The sequence below is a fragment of the Hesperophylax consimilis genome, chromosome 22 (genome assembly GCF_061612785.1).
Source record: "Hesperophylax consimilis isolate HC1 chromosome 22, BYU_Hcon_1.0, whole genome shotgun sequence".
NCBI lineage: Eukaryota > Metazoa > Arthropoda > Insecta > Trichoptera > Limnephilidae > Hesperophylax > Hesperophylax consimilis.
In genome coordinates, this window is record NC_142857.1 from 16,837,934 (window position 1) to 16,853,213 (window position 15,280).

General features: G+C 35.6%; 1 protein-coding gene across 1 annotated transcript; it reads left to right on the forward strand.

The window, feature by feature from the left end:
* Nucleotides 1-492: 492 nt before the first annotated feature.
* LOC149413146 (uncharacterized) lies at nucleotides 493-7,193 on the forward strand. The gene is made up of 4 exons (XM_089644939.1): nucleotides 493-830; nucleotides 2,849-2,984; nucleotides 4,040-4,945; nucleotides 6,270-7,193. Exons 1-4 carry the CDS (start codon nucleotides 669-671, stop codon nucleotides 6,452-6,454), a joined length of 1,389 nt encoding a protein of 462 aa, XP_089501065.1. The 5' UTR covers nucleotides 493-668; the 3' UTR covers nucleotides 6,455-7,193.
* The last annotated feature ends 8,087 nt before the right edge of the window (nucleotides 7,194-15,280 follow it).

Sequence of the window (15,280 nt, forward strand, 5' to 3'; positions counted from 1 at the left end):
ATTTATTGTCTATGTTTTTGACAAACTTAAACAGCCATAAAATGGAAGGCAAGTTTTGGCATGTATCTATTGGTAACGGTGAATCTGCAACAAGTGTGCTGAATCCCCTGAGAGTGGTATATTTATGATCCCCTGTGATGAAAATGTACCATTCTGATTCTGAGTTTGTATTCATATTTGCATTCGTTTGCATTGTTCTGAATCTGTTATGATGAGCTGTCTTGAATAAATTTGTTCTGAAAATTCATACGATGAATTTAATATTTTGAGTTACCACGGAACCAAACGATGAATTAATACGTTTAGGCTATCATTTACGTCTCCAGTACATTATTTTTATGTGTAAAAGTTTTGCCATAATAATTGTTTTTCTTAATTTAAGAAGTCTGATAAATACATAATTCGATTCGTATGATATTTCGATTAAAACAAATCGATCTTTCTATGATCTATGGGTTATGGTGAGAGTTGTTTATTTATGGTATGGTCATGGTGGTATATCTATGGTTATGGTACACGGGGCTGTCAAAAGTGACAGCGTACGCGCAAAAAAAATATTTTCTATGTGTTTTAAGATGAATAATGCGTTTATTTAGTATAATTATTCGTATTAGTTACATTAATAATTGTTTGGTCACTTATTTTCATATTTCATGTAAACAAAAACAATGGAAAACGGTCAAAATTTTATAAAATTAAAGTTTGCACCTGGGACTTGTGCAATTTGTAACACTATCAATAATGAATTAAAAAGTATAGAGCGCGATTATTTATTCAACCAATCACTTGAAAATTATAGCGTCATGCTTATGAAATGCTTTGGTATAAAGGTATTTAAAAAAAACATTGTGTTAAGGTCCGTCTACACGCAGCGACTTGCATGCGCAATCATTTTGTGCAAACTTTTGAGCAAAAAAATACAAAGACTTGCATACGCAAAAGTTTAAAAAATTTAGTTTGCGCAAATTAACTTCTGGGCAGGCCGTTTTCCCGGTATACCGTTTGGCCATCGTAATGTACGAGCTTGTGCAAATTAGAGATTGTGCAAGTAAGATTGAGCGTGTAGACGGATCTTTAAAATAATAATTAACTAAATAAAATAATCTTACTGGCTTGCCACCCTTTTCACTACTTGTTTTTGCCGTACAAGATTTTTACTAAATAATATTTTGATGAGTTGTATAGCGCCGTTTTTGTGAAAAATCGCCTCAAGGGCGCTGTACAAATATATAATAAATTTCTACAATCTTATTGCTAACTATAAACTAGACCAAGGCTGCCCAACCTTTTTAACAGAGAGAATTTCTATAAAACATAATTCCCTACGAAAAAAATTCAAAATGAGTGCTCCCCACAAAATATTTTAAATCCATGGGGGGGGGGGGGTTGTTAGAGAGGTGGCTACAAGATTCCATTTCGGACGCAAAAAATATTATATCAAAAACCGGTGTATTTTTGTTTAAAAAGTAAGTTCAACAGGTTGGATTTTTTCGTCGCTGATTCTCGTTATGAGTAGCCTAAATAGCGATAAATCGCCTTCGTTGGCAACACTGGTGACCGCGCGCAAGCTGCATTGTTTGTTTTACCGCGGGCCCTTTTCAAATATGCGGATTGGCGGGTTTTTTGAAAATGGTTCACGCGGGCCACTTATAATTCGGGCCTGGGGTTGGGCAGCCTTGAACTAGACAAACTATTATCAACTTATGGCTAACATATCCAATACTGGTTCGTCAATACATTTGACCAATGAATGTGATTATTTTTATTTTAATGATAAACTAATGTTTATAAGACAAGGTTTCTTATGCATAACACAAAGGATAACAAATTATTATAAGCAATAATTAGTCGCCTGAAATATCCATACAAATTGAAAATATTTCCCGAGTACAAACAAATGTACTAAAAATAACCCGTCGGCGGCATTTATTTTTACTTTGGAGATATTTTCAATTTGTATGGATATTTCAGGCTACTAATTATTGCTTATGATAATGAATGTGATGCTGCATTTGAATTAGGGCCGGCCCTGAGCGAAACGGCGCCTGGCGCGATCAAATTTTGGTGCCCCTTGTCAAAAGCAGTAGATGCCTAATTAGGTGAAGGTGACGCTGTAATCACTAATAATACTTACACAAACACTCACTCATACGTTACACACACACCTATATACTACACACGTCACCTGGTAATTAATGAATAAACATACCACTTAGCAGACATTACAAGGAAACATATCATAGGTACCCAACATGAAGTATCTTATTCCTGTATATTGTTTCATCTCTGTAAATCACGTACTGTTTGTTTCCATAATATAAAATAAAATTAAAATACATATTTCCATTGCACTGTTTTTGTAAAAATAATCTCAAGGGTGATGTGTTCGGACTGTCAGGTGTTACATATTATCAGCGCCTTGACAATTCTTGACTGCTCCAAATGCGGCCGCATAGAACCGGCCCTGGTTACAATGTACATAAATTTTTATTTATCTATGTTCTGTTCAGGTTGATAATACATATACAGGACCATATTACCTGCAAGTCATTTCAGATTAACACTGTTTATTGTTTATTAGATAAATTTAGATACACTTCGCACGCAGAGAAAATAATTGAAAAACATTAAATTGGAAATGCCATTATTAATTCTGGTATATATTTACGTTCTTTAATGAGCGTGTTTAGGAGAGGAAAAACAAAGAACATGGGAAGTTCATGGATAATACTGACAAAGAGTTTTCCAAAAGTGCAACACTCGGAAGATATTTCAGAATTTACCTTCAGCTCCCAAGGTTGCCTAGGCCTGAATGCAGTCTTGAAGTAATTCATCTTTACTATTCCAGCTGGTAAACTCAGAAGACAAAACCGTTGATGTGGAGATCTGTGGAAGCTGTATCAGTAGCTTGAGGAGTGCTGCTGCCTTCCGTCAGCTGGTAGAGGCGGCTGAGATAACGGGACATATACCGTGCCTCAAAAATGGTAACTATAATTCATTTGTTCATGTATTTACTTTATTGTCTAAGGTTAAATCTTTTATACTGAAGACTTTACTGTGATATGGCGGAATAACAATCAATAGACACAATGTATTATCTCCAATGAGAGCTGATGACATTTTGCACACTCTTATATACCTATACTCCGTGGTGGTTCTTCACAAGGGTACAGCGGGGACAGTCCCCGTCAGATATTCCCAAACCTACTAATAGACAGTTGAAGCTTTGTCTATTCTTTTAACATGAAATTATCATAGCAAAAATATAATATAAAAATTTATTCTGGAACATTTTCAAGCGACAGATGTCCGCTCCGCACCATGTCTTGGTTGTCTTGAAGCTTAATAGCAACGCAGCGCATAGCGAGTAGCTACGCGAATAGTCAAGAGTCCTTTGATGCATTTCTCAGGGCGCAGAACTGCACACATAGGTGATATATGGGGGATAGATCATTTATTTATTTATTGCTTCTCACTATACATAAATCACGTATTTTCTCATAAAAATCAACCCCATTACAACTAAGCCTGTATCGAGGTTACGTAACGTTCCCTCGTCATGTAGTTTGGGCAGGAATTGTGCGCGTCAAATTAAGTTTGATGATAATTTTGCAAGATATTTCTTTATTTTTATGAATTGGTATATTCGTATTTAGATTTAAATTTATTTTGTGTATAGACATTTCCTAATCAAATGTCTACCTATGTGACTTGTCCATGAACATTTTTTGTTTTGAGAAATTTCATATCCTAGTCTCAGGATAGTGAGATTTCAGTACATTACATGTAAAAAATGTCAGACCCCCATTGAAGATGTGCTCGAGCCCCCACTGCCTAGTTGTCCCGTGCCGGCTATCTCATATAAGAAGCAGTAGTTTTAGTAAGAGCGTGTATAAGGGGGGGATATGCCCTTGAGTCTCAGTAGCATGTTTGTTACACTTACTTCCTCGTGTTGAAAAGCAGATTTAATAGATTTGACCAATTAGTTTTCCCAAAAGATATTAATTTTGTGTGGTTTAAAACATTGAATTTGTTTTAGGAAAACCTGCGAGAAAAAGCAGCAAGTATACAAAGAAATTGTCCTATTCACAAACAAAACAAAAATCTCTTAGCACCAAAGAAAACAAGAAAATCCTTCAACTTACCGAAATACTTACAGACAATACTGATTGGAGCAGGCCAGGAGCCCTCCACCAATTCCAAGATAAATTGGAAACGACCGATGAAGATTTTAACGATAATTTGTCAAACTTATCTGATCAACCACTATCCAAATTATTAGAAGATTCCAATAGTGTGGATAATATCTTTGACGATAAAGAGCACCTAACGGATGGGGAATCTTCTACAACTTCAGCCCAAATGAGAATAGCTACAGGATATGAACAAGAAATAAAACGAAGTAAAAAGAAAAAAGCATTTGTCATACCGCCTCTAGACATCTCCTGTTTGATATGTCCTATTTGCGATCAAAATTTCAAAACCCGGCGCCTATTGTCGATGCATTATAACAACCACTTTCCAAATTTAATATGTGATATTTGTGGATTATCATACTTTAAGAAAGGAAGTTACTATGAACATAAAAAGCTGCATGTAATAGATAGGCACGCTTGCACACTTTGTTCGAGAAGTTTTTTATCATATAACTCTGTGAGAGCTCACGTTAGGACCCACCACAATAAAGTCAAGCCGATGGGGTGCTATGAATGTGATGCGAGGTTTTCCAACTCTGTCTGCAGAAGGAGGCACATGTCTTTGAAGCATGGCATAGAATGCACCATGTATCCGTGCCCCATTTGCGAGAAATCATTTTACAGTTCGTATAAGCTGAGTATGCATGTTAAGAAGACGCATGATAATATAAAGACCTGCTTCTGCACCGAATGTGATAAGGGTTTCTACGGACAGCGGGATTTGAGAGATCACATGGTCAGGCATACAGGTCAGTTCAACACTTATTTCTTTTTTTGTTGTATGCCATGGGGGTGGTGTTTCTGGATCACACTGACGGATGGATCGGCCTACTTACTGCGGGGTGGGCCGGGACGGGACGGGTGAGGGTGGCTGAGGTAGACCCCTTAAGCTGGTTATCGCTGTCCGGGCCACTGGATAGTGCAGGGGCTTGATTCTTGGGCTCATGACCAAAGTTGGGCCGCCCCATGAGCCAGTGAAAAAACCCTGCCGATGATGACCCAGCAACAGCGTTTGGGGCGCAGTTGGTGACTTTCACAGCCGGTCTCTTCTCCCTTGAACAGCAGTCGGAAGAACATACCCTCCACAACCCAACCTTTTTAACCTGATCCTCCCCAACTTCTCCTTAAACCCCCAAACAAAACAAAAAAATTCACAATCAAAAAAACTTCAACTTAGTGACAGCGAACAACAGGAGTCATTGGTGCGGACTGAGGATGAAGGTAAATTTCGCCTAAACATACGCAGTCTACACACCAACCTATCTCCCATCCACCATCTTTTCTCCTTCCCATTTCCTCTCCCTTGCGGGAACTGTTGCCGAGATTGGACGTAAAAGCAACACATGCTATTGTTTCTCTATCTGCACAGACATATTGAGCCACAGCAGCACGTGGCAGGGTACAACCAGTAAATAAATAATATTAAATATTAATTTTAAAATAAATGTCAAGGTTTGCAAATTTTATAATAAATATTTTTAATATAAAACGAAAGACAAGTGAAGCAACAATAACTTATATAAATCCTTTGTCTAATTAAATATGTTTTTTAGCCTTGTATAAAGTGGAAGTTAATTACAGTTTACACAATATAAACACAATTTAAAAACTTATTCTATTTTTGCGATCAAAACTTTAATATTATGTCGATTTGTAATACTAAAATCTGAAATGGTCATTCATCTGCTTTAATTTTTTTTTATTTTGGAATACATTCAAAAACAGCAAATCATTTTAAATTGAAAATGAAGCGTTAATATTTGATGACACGATATTATTTTGTCGATGGCTTAACCTCTCGAATAGTGTATAAATGTATTTTGACGAGGGGTTAACCTCTCGAATAGTGTATAAATGTATTTTGTCGAGGGGTTGACCTCTCGAATAGTGTACAAATGTATTTTGTCGAGGGGTTAACATCTCGAATAGTGTACAAATGTATTTTGTCGAGGGATTAACCTCTCGAATAGTGTATAAATGTATTTTGTCGAGGGGTCAACCTCTCATATAGTGTATAAATGTATTATTACATATTCTATGCAAAGTATAAACTTTTGAAAATATTAATTTCAGATGCTAAAAAACACAGCTGTGACCAGTGTGCAAAGGATTTTCCTCGCCTCAGAAGTCTCACGGAGCACCTGAAGATCCACAACAACATCAAGGACTACGTGTGTGAAGTCTGCAACAAAGCCTTCGTGCAAAAATGCTCGTTAAATTCACACTTAAAAATGCACACTAAGATTCTAGTTGATTAATCTTGAAATTAGAGACTTGTTATTATCAGAGCCCTTGAGTTGATTTTGCATAGAAACAGCGCTATACAAATCATCCAAATATTATTATTATCTGAGGCGGTTAGCGCAAAAGTGGCATAACCCACAAAAATGTCGAGCTGATATAATTGCGTTGAGAGTTTTAAAATGTGGAGCTGGTTCAAGTAAAAGTTCAACCAAAAAAATGTAGAATTCACATTTTATTGGTTGATTCATTCAGTTTTTGATGAAACTGTAAGTGATTTTTCACAAAAACGGCGCTATATAAATTAGCCAAATAATATTATTAAGATGGGTTATAATTCATCAAATTTCGAATTTGATTTTCAAGTTCTGTGAAGGTTCTATTCAAGTTCTGTTATTATATCATTATTGGCCAGATATTTCACAAAACTGAAATTATAACAGAACTTGGATAGAACCTTCACAAAACTTAAAAATCGACTTTGAAATTTAATGAACTGTTCAAATTCTCTGAAACAACTCATCCTTTATATTATTTAAAGCCCTTTGGATTGTTAACATCATTTTGGAATTTTCGTGAGTTACGTCACTTCTGTACTGACCGCCTCACCTAAGATGTTTAGATTTTGTTAAATATTCAAATTAAAATATCGCTGGTTAATACGTGAATATGATTTATATTTATTTTTGGTCCAACTCAGCATTAAGTGACTAGAAGTGTAATTTTTGATTTTTTTAAATTTGTAATCTTAAATACTGTACTCAGTTTGTAATTTTAATAAATTAATGTCAAATTCTTGATGACATAAGACATCATATCCTCCAATGTGTTGATTACTTTTACGCCTTGTTAGACAGAATCACGTTGAAGCCACGATGAAGTTGGAGTCTAAGTGAATCCCAGGCAGCATGCAAGCGCCCCGAGGTGATTTTAACACAGAACGGTCCTAAATAAAGTTGACCATTTATTTATCCCGAATTTTCTCTTTGTCGCACTTTTCTTTTTGTCTCACTTGTAAGCTCTTAGCCCGTTGTCCCACGGGTCGGTAAGCAATCAACATAAACCAAATGATGCAAGACCCTGCCCAGAAGAGCACGGCCCACACTGAACAGCGCTGCGAATTACTATAGCGAACTTAATTTTCTGCGCAGAGTCTTGCACCATTCGGTTTATGTCGATTGTTATCAGCTCGTGGGATGACATGCTTAATTATAATCCCACAGGGCTGGACGACCCATATTAGAGGATAAGCTTATTTACCGTCCCCAGTAAAAGTACCGGGTATATTCATGCCGTACTATGTACTTGGGACAGATCTTCAAATACCTGGTTCCTAAATATTTGTAAATATCCCAGGCCTTGAAGTACTTCGTACTTTAAAATACTACTGACTTCTCACTCTGGTCTGTTAGATAGTTGTATGGGGAAAAGGGAAAGAGAAGTATTTTTACCTATGGTATTTCTTTAGTGGAATGGAAGTACTCTGACACTCCGGATTTACTCTTCACTCCACAGAAGGAGGAAAGAGATAGGTATATTTTGTCAGTTGCTGTGATGTGTCGCACTGTAAAATAGTACCTTTTCGCTTGGTCCTAATAGAAAGGTGTATGAGGAAAAAAGGACAGTAATGCGTATTCAGCCTACGGTAGTACACGTAATTTACGATGAAATTTCAGTTCAAACGCATTATCTGTTGAATACGTTTAGCTCGCTACAAGCAGTTTCAAAAACATACGTAAGTACTTTTTTAAAGTTAAATAATTTATTTTTTTTAATTTAAAATATCTGCGAGAAAAACTAGTCCCGTGTTTCCCAATTATACAATACCATACATTTACATACAATAAATTATTTAAGAATGAATGTATTTACTTAAGATTATTCCAGAAGTGGTGCCTATTACGTACTTCATTATATTTGATTGTATAACCTACCTTACGCTACGAAAGTACAAACTATAAAAATCAAGCAAACATTATATATATTGAACACCCTCTAAGTAATGTTATTCCTGTTGTTACTCCCCTCCCTACCCCTCAACTTCCCTGCTCAGTGCTCAGCATGCCTCAGGTCTCCGTCCCTAGTCCCCAGGTTAAATATTTGAGAGTATTTTGTTCCCGGTATTTTTTACAATAATGTTTACAATACAAGACCTGTTATTCTAAGTTTTGTCATCACTTTGTATAAATAGTGTATTTAGTGTTATAATATTAGATCTGTATTGGGTAAGGCAGAATGTAGGAATAATTTTAAGAACATGACCACTAAAAATAATGAATTACCGTTTTTAAGTTTGTTATAGTTAAGCGCACTTGAAGTGAAATGACAGTAAACTGCGCAATATAAATTCCATGTTATTATTATCTAATTATAATTACACGATATATTATTAATGTATTCATATTATTGGTACTGATGTTCAAGAATTATTAATTTCTGGATTAGGGATTTTCCCTTCAAAATCGAATCAATGTCATATTTTTGGTGACCGATTAAAAACCATAAATAAAAGGAAGCATAAATTAACTAAAAATTAAGTATCTGGCAACACGAGGAGATCAAAACAGAACCAATATTTAATTTAGATGGTATGGAAATTAAAAATACATAAACCTAAAAAGCATTCAGGGCCGGTCCTGGGTCAAACGGCGCTTGGCGCTAGTAAAAACCTTAAAGGCGCTTTATTAGGTGTTAGGTTTATCAACGCCTTAGCTCTTTGGCTCTTTGGAGCCTTGGCGAGTCGTTTCCCGGAGCGTGCTGCTCCAATTACGCCTGCACAAGGCTGGCCCTGAGAGCATTAGTACGATTTTGTTTGAATGGAGTTGAAGTCAAATATAGCGCGAGGGGAAATTGCTTGGCAGCCATCTTCTATGAAAAACTTTCGAAATGAATATGTGAAGTGGATTTACTGTTAGTATTTTAATTTTATTTTCATATCACGACCGGTCGGTGGCCGAGTTGACATCGTGCTTGGGTCCCACTCAGGCGTAGTGTGTTCAATTCCTCGGCTGGCTAAGTCCTCCATCACAACACAAGCAACATTTTCAGCTTACTGTGGTGGTAGTAGGAGATTTTCAAATATTGTCAGGTTATTCGTAACCCGGGAATGTTTGTCTTTCTTTAAAAAAAAAAAAATTTATTATTTTTAAAATTAAAAAAAAATTCAATAAAAAAAAAAATTTATTATATTTTTAATGGACAGGGAATTGAGACAGAGAATGGGATATCTTATTTAAAAAAAAATTAAGCAGGTAGTTCTGTCCATAAATAAACAACTCACCTTCTGTCCAGGCATAAATAAACCACTCACAGGATTTATTAGATTTTTTATTTTATTAATTTTTTTAAAAACATGACATATTACAGTGATCTTTGGCTGTCCAACAAGGAGATTACCTGTTTTAGGACAATCCAACTAGGAGATACCTGTTTTATGCCGGCGCCAGACATGTGTTCAAATAAGTGAACACTTATTTAAAGACTTTGCTCACACATTTGGTCACTTATGTGTGTCTCTGCCAGATATGTGTTCAAAGATTTGATCACTTCTTTGAGCTCACAGATTTCAAATAGACCTCACATAACATGGACGACGATTTGGTCGACACAGTTTGCTTATATTATTTATGTGCTAGTAATTATTTATTACACATGCCAATAAATAAACAAAAACAGCCAAAACGAAGACGTGAATGGATGTGTGAAATGTATCGTAATAGAACAAGGTAAGTGAATTTTATTTATTTTATTTTAACAGCTAGCACAACACTTACAAAAATAAATCAGGAAAAGTCACCGTATATAAAACAATGTTGATAATGCTTTCCCTCTAGTCGTTTTTATTTAAAAACTGTTTTTGTTTTAGAGATTCCATGAAAAAAATGCTTGATGAAATGATGCCTAGACCAGTGGGTTACTTCAGTAATTTTTGCAGATTGTCTTCTGAAGACTTTGAAATGCTATTACAAAAAGTTTCTCCTTTAATTTCAAAATTAGACACTAACTGGAGAATAGCTGTTCCTTCCAAAGTGAGATTGGCATTGACTTTAAGATTTTTAGCAACAGGCGATAGTTATATGAGTCTACAATATCGATTCAAAATTTCACATCAGTTAATCTCTACCATTGTGTACGAAGTGTGTAAAGCTCTGATTCAAGTCCTTAAGGAGGAAGTAAAGGTGAGTAAAAACAATGTTTAATATGTATTACTTTTATTAATTAATGATATAATGACTATTAATAAGTAACCATTCACACTAACTATGGTAAACAATCCATTGGTTACGCGGGGGGCAATTTATATAATTGCCTCCAGAAGGACATTAAAAACGAAAAAACTGGAAAAATTACAAAAAAAAATTTATCTATATTTATTCTTGATAAACAAAATAATGAAATAGAATAGCGCTGTATTGAAATATTTAAGTAATTTTAATGTGTTAAATTATTTCTAGTTAAATGAGTGAAAATGTAACTTTTAACTGGAATAAATTTTTTAAATAAAAATTTAAAAAAATAATAATATCAATAATCGTCTGTATCAGTATCGTCATTACGATCATCACATAGGTTATAAGCTTCTTTAATTATATTTTTATTGTATTTTCTTGGTGGTATGATAGTTTGAGAAATAATGTTAATCTGTTTATCTTTACCGACTTCTGACTTCTTGTATTGATTACGTGAAGTACTTGGTATATTAGAGTCATTTAAAGTATTATTGTCTGAAGTATACAATGCATAATTAGCAGTTTCCGGTGACAGATGAACTTCGGGCAGATTGATTTGAATGGCACAGTTGTTTTGAGCATTGGTGTCCTGAAATGGTGTTGAGGTGCGATTATCATAATTTAAAATGGATGGCGAATTATGTATATTTGTTTCCGGAGCAACTGAATGTGGTATCAATAGAGTGGATGATCCAGGTAAATTGGCAGGCTGGTGATTGTTGAGTTTGGTTCATATACGGCGAATACGCAGTTGTAGGTAAACTTTTACGCCGTCTCGCATTCATAGTATATTTGAATACTAGATTATCAATCTCATTCATTAGCACTAGCCTGTCATCTATATGTAAGGGCTTCAATTTCTCACATTCGTTAACCTCTTTTTTATTTTCTCCACGATTATATTTTTAATTAGGGAAAAAGCGTCATCCATTTGTTTCCTTGCAATCAGCATATCTTGCGCTCCACGTTGCCTCTTTGAGGGAAAAGAATCTGATCCACTTCGATTGTTGGATTCTCGTGACTCTGGCCTTAAAGAAGAAGAAAGCGAAGAAGTTTCTTATGAGTCTGTTTCACGTGACTGTGGCCTTTCTTCTGTTGTTTCCTGCAAAATAACAAATGTTACTCAAAACTAATTTAATGTCCCTTTTTATATGTTTCAGCTACCCAAATCACCAAATGATTGGTTAATAAAAGCAGCTGGTGATGGAGCTGCATTTCCAAATTGTTTAGGAGCTTTGGATGGCAAACACGTTGTACTACAGTCGCCTATACACAGCGGATCAGATTTTTACAACTACAAGAAAAGTTTTAGTGTTGTTCTTTTAGCTCTAGTAGACGCTGATTATCTTTTCATGTTCGCCGATGTTGGTTGTCAAGGTAGAATGAGTGACGGCGGAGTACTAAGAAATAGTCTACTATGGGATAAAATTAATGAAAATACGCTAAATTTACCCAACCCGCATCCACTACCAGGCAGGCAAGCTAATATGCCATATGTCTTTGTTGCTGACAGTGCATTTGCATTGAGTGATACCGTGATGAAACCGTACCCAGGTAACCAGCCAACACAAAGTAAGAAAAGGAATTTTAATCGCGCATTGTCAAAAGCAAGAGTTAAAGTGGAAAATGTTTTTGGAATAATGACATCAGTATTCAGAGTTTTCATACATCCTATGCTTCTCCAAGCCGATAAAGCCTCTATTGTGACTATGACTTGCGTTTATTTGCACAATTTTTTGAGAAAAAGCAGAGCATCACAACATATCTATTCACCACCAGAATCATTTGATCGCGTTATAAATAGTATATTTGTACCCGGAACTTGGCGAAATGAAAACCCACCCAACGGTCTGATCCCAGTTGATTCACATCAGAGAAGAGCAGCAAATTCTGCACAGAATATCAGAGAAGAGTTTGCAGAATATTTCGCTACGAGATAAAATTTGGGCATAATAACTTAAACGACAAAGTTATAGCCCACAGATACCAAATGCACTCCCAAAATTTCACACGGGGATTAATGTACAGTCAAAACTCCTAAAAACCCAAACTCGAAAGGCACTACACCATTATATTTTTAATATTTATATTTTCATTTCTTATTATTTCTACCACCCTCTAAAATTCCGATTTTCGGAAATACAATAAACTGGATTTTAAAATCCCCGTGTGAAATTTTGGGAGTGCTTTTGGTATCTGTTGGGCTATAGTTAGTACTTTGTTTACTAGTGTATACGTTTGATCCTGAAGAAGTGAACATTGTTCACGAAACATGTTGAGGTAAAATTTCGATCGCGCTGGCCTCGCTTATTATGAATATTTTTTAGATAAAACCTTTAGATTCACCTTAATTACTGTACGACACAACTTTTAACCTTCGGGGAGGTGGAAAATATTGCAATAAAAATTTCAATTACGTAAAACTAAAATTAGCTTTCGTTTTGTGAAACGAGACCGTCCATTTTCAAACTTTTATTTGTTTATTGTCAAATGTCATTTTGTTTTGTTGGTATTTCTGTTACTATAGGACAAAACGAACGGCTAGAAGTAGCTAGAGACAATCGCGCGGGCGTTTTTTTTTAATGTTAAAAATTCCGTCAAATTAGTATTTACCTAATATGCATGCATTATGTGCGTTGTGATTGAAATTTATTAGCTGGATTTTATTTTTTTACGTTCAAATTTTATTTAAGTAAACTATATCTGCGATGTTGAGCGGCTACGCTAAGTTTGTAATACAAAAAAATTTTCTTTTTCATCATAAACCATGTTACAAAAACATGGCGTAGCCGCTCAACATCGCAGAAATAGTTTACTTAAATAAAATTTGAACGTAAAAAAATAAAATCCAGCTAATAAAATTCAATCACAACGCACACAATGCATGCATATTAGGTAAATACTAATTTGACGGAATTTTTTACATTAAAAAAAAACGCCCGCGCGATTATGTTTCTAGCCACTTCTAGCCGTTCGTTTCATCCCATAGTAACAGAAATACCAACAAAACAAAATGACGTTTGACAGTAAAGTTTGAAAATGGACGGTCTCGTTTCACAAAACGAAAGCTAATTTTAATTTTACGTAATTGAAATTTTTATTGCAATATTTTCCACCTCCCCGAAGGTTAAAAGTTGTGTCGTACAGTAATTAAGGTGAATCTAAAGGTTTTATCTAAAAAATATTCATAATAAGCGAGGCCAGCGCGATCGAAATTTTACCCGAATTTGTAGTTAGGTGGGTTTTACGTGAAAATAAAAATTTCGTGGGAGGGGGGGGGGGGGGGGTGGCTAGAGAATTTCAAGAAAATAAAATTTGTCCCGAAAAAAAAAATTCATGGGGGGGGGGGGGGGGGGTGGCTAGAGAATTGTTTAAAATTGATTTTTTTACGTGAAAATTATGTTTTCAACTTGACTCTGAAGTAGCCCGACCAGTCGCCTTTTAGATTTTTTCAGCGCCGATTCTCGTTCTGAGTAGCAACTTTCTTTCAAACATTGAAACGTGAGATTTTATCTTCATATATTCTCTTACTCAATGAAAAATCTGCATTTTGATTTTGATTAAATCCATTAATTTTTTTTTTTTTTAATTTTTTTATTTATTCTTTAATATATTTGTTAAACAATGGTATAGTATATTGTCCTCCACGCTAGGAGTTCACCTGTGTTGTGGAGGACTTTAAATTTGCAATGTATTCTTGTGTTTCGTTATTGATATCCCACTTGACTGGGTCACATCCCACGATAAACAGTCTATTTTGCGACTGCCTCACAACTTCTACGGCTGACGGAGTAGGCAGCATGGACAAATCGTGTTGTTTAGAACTAGTAGGAATTTCACATTGAATAGACTCGGTAGAAGACGCACTGTGAATTGCGTTAGAAAATTCCGAATCATCACTTTTTAATTTAGAAAAAAATGTCTCAATATGTTTCGTATGCTTTATAATATTTTGATTTTTTTCTTCTTTTTCCTTAGCCTTCCTTTTATAAGCTGCACCACTAGGTTTCTTCTTCAATTCACTCATTATTTGGGTAATGAACTAAAACGCAATGTACTAATTAATTCACACAAATACCGCTGCGAGTACGTAATCAATAGAAGCGCGCGTAACCGGCGACATCCAAGCTGAAAGTGATGAGTGTGACTGTCACCCCGTCATCCGTTCGGAAGTCCGGTGCCGGCCGCTTAGCCCCTGCCCCCGCTGCGCCCTTTGCCCTGCAATCTAGCAACGCCCGCGAACGAATCCACGAGCGAGCGGTCTTCTATTAAAAAATCATGCGATGGAGGCATGGAGGAATAATCAAGAAGGCGAGTATGCTTTGGAAGCTCTGCATCTCTACAGAAGTAAATAATCTTTTATATTGTGTAAGCAGGTGCATACTTACTTACAAAATTAAGTTTATATATATATTTTTTTTAATTCTAGGGGCGCCCGCCGGCGCCCCTTTGTAGCTGGCGCCCCTAGGCACGTGCCTACTTTGCCTTAGGGTTAATCCGCCACTGAGTAGATGTACTTATAATATTGTGCTTTTCCAAATAAAACAGTGTTTACTAATGTAATAATATTGCCAATTAATAGTTTCAAACTATGTATGTACTTACCACAGAATT

What these genes read in the sequence shown, in the direction of transcription:
- LOC149413146 (XM_089644939.1), top strand. Translation starts at nt 669, where the DNA reads ATGGAAAACGGTCAAAATTTTATAAAATTAAAGTTTGCACCTGGGACT. An exon ending in TGAAATGCTTTGGTATAAAG is followed by an intron (nt 831 to 2,848) that starts GTATTTAAAAAA and finishes TTACTATTCCAG; the next exon opens with CTGGTAAACTCAGAAGACAA. An exon ending in TATACCGTGCCTCAAAAATG is followed by an intron (nt 2,985 to 4,039) that starts GTAACTATAATT and finishes AATTTGTTTTAG; the next exon opens with GAAAACCTGCGAGAAAAAGC.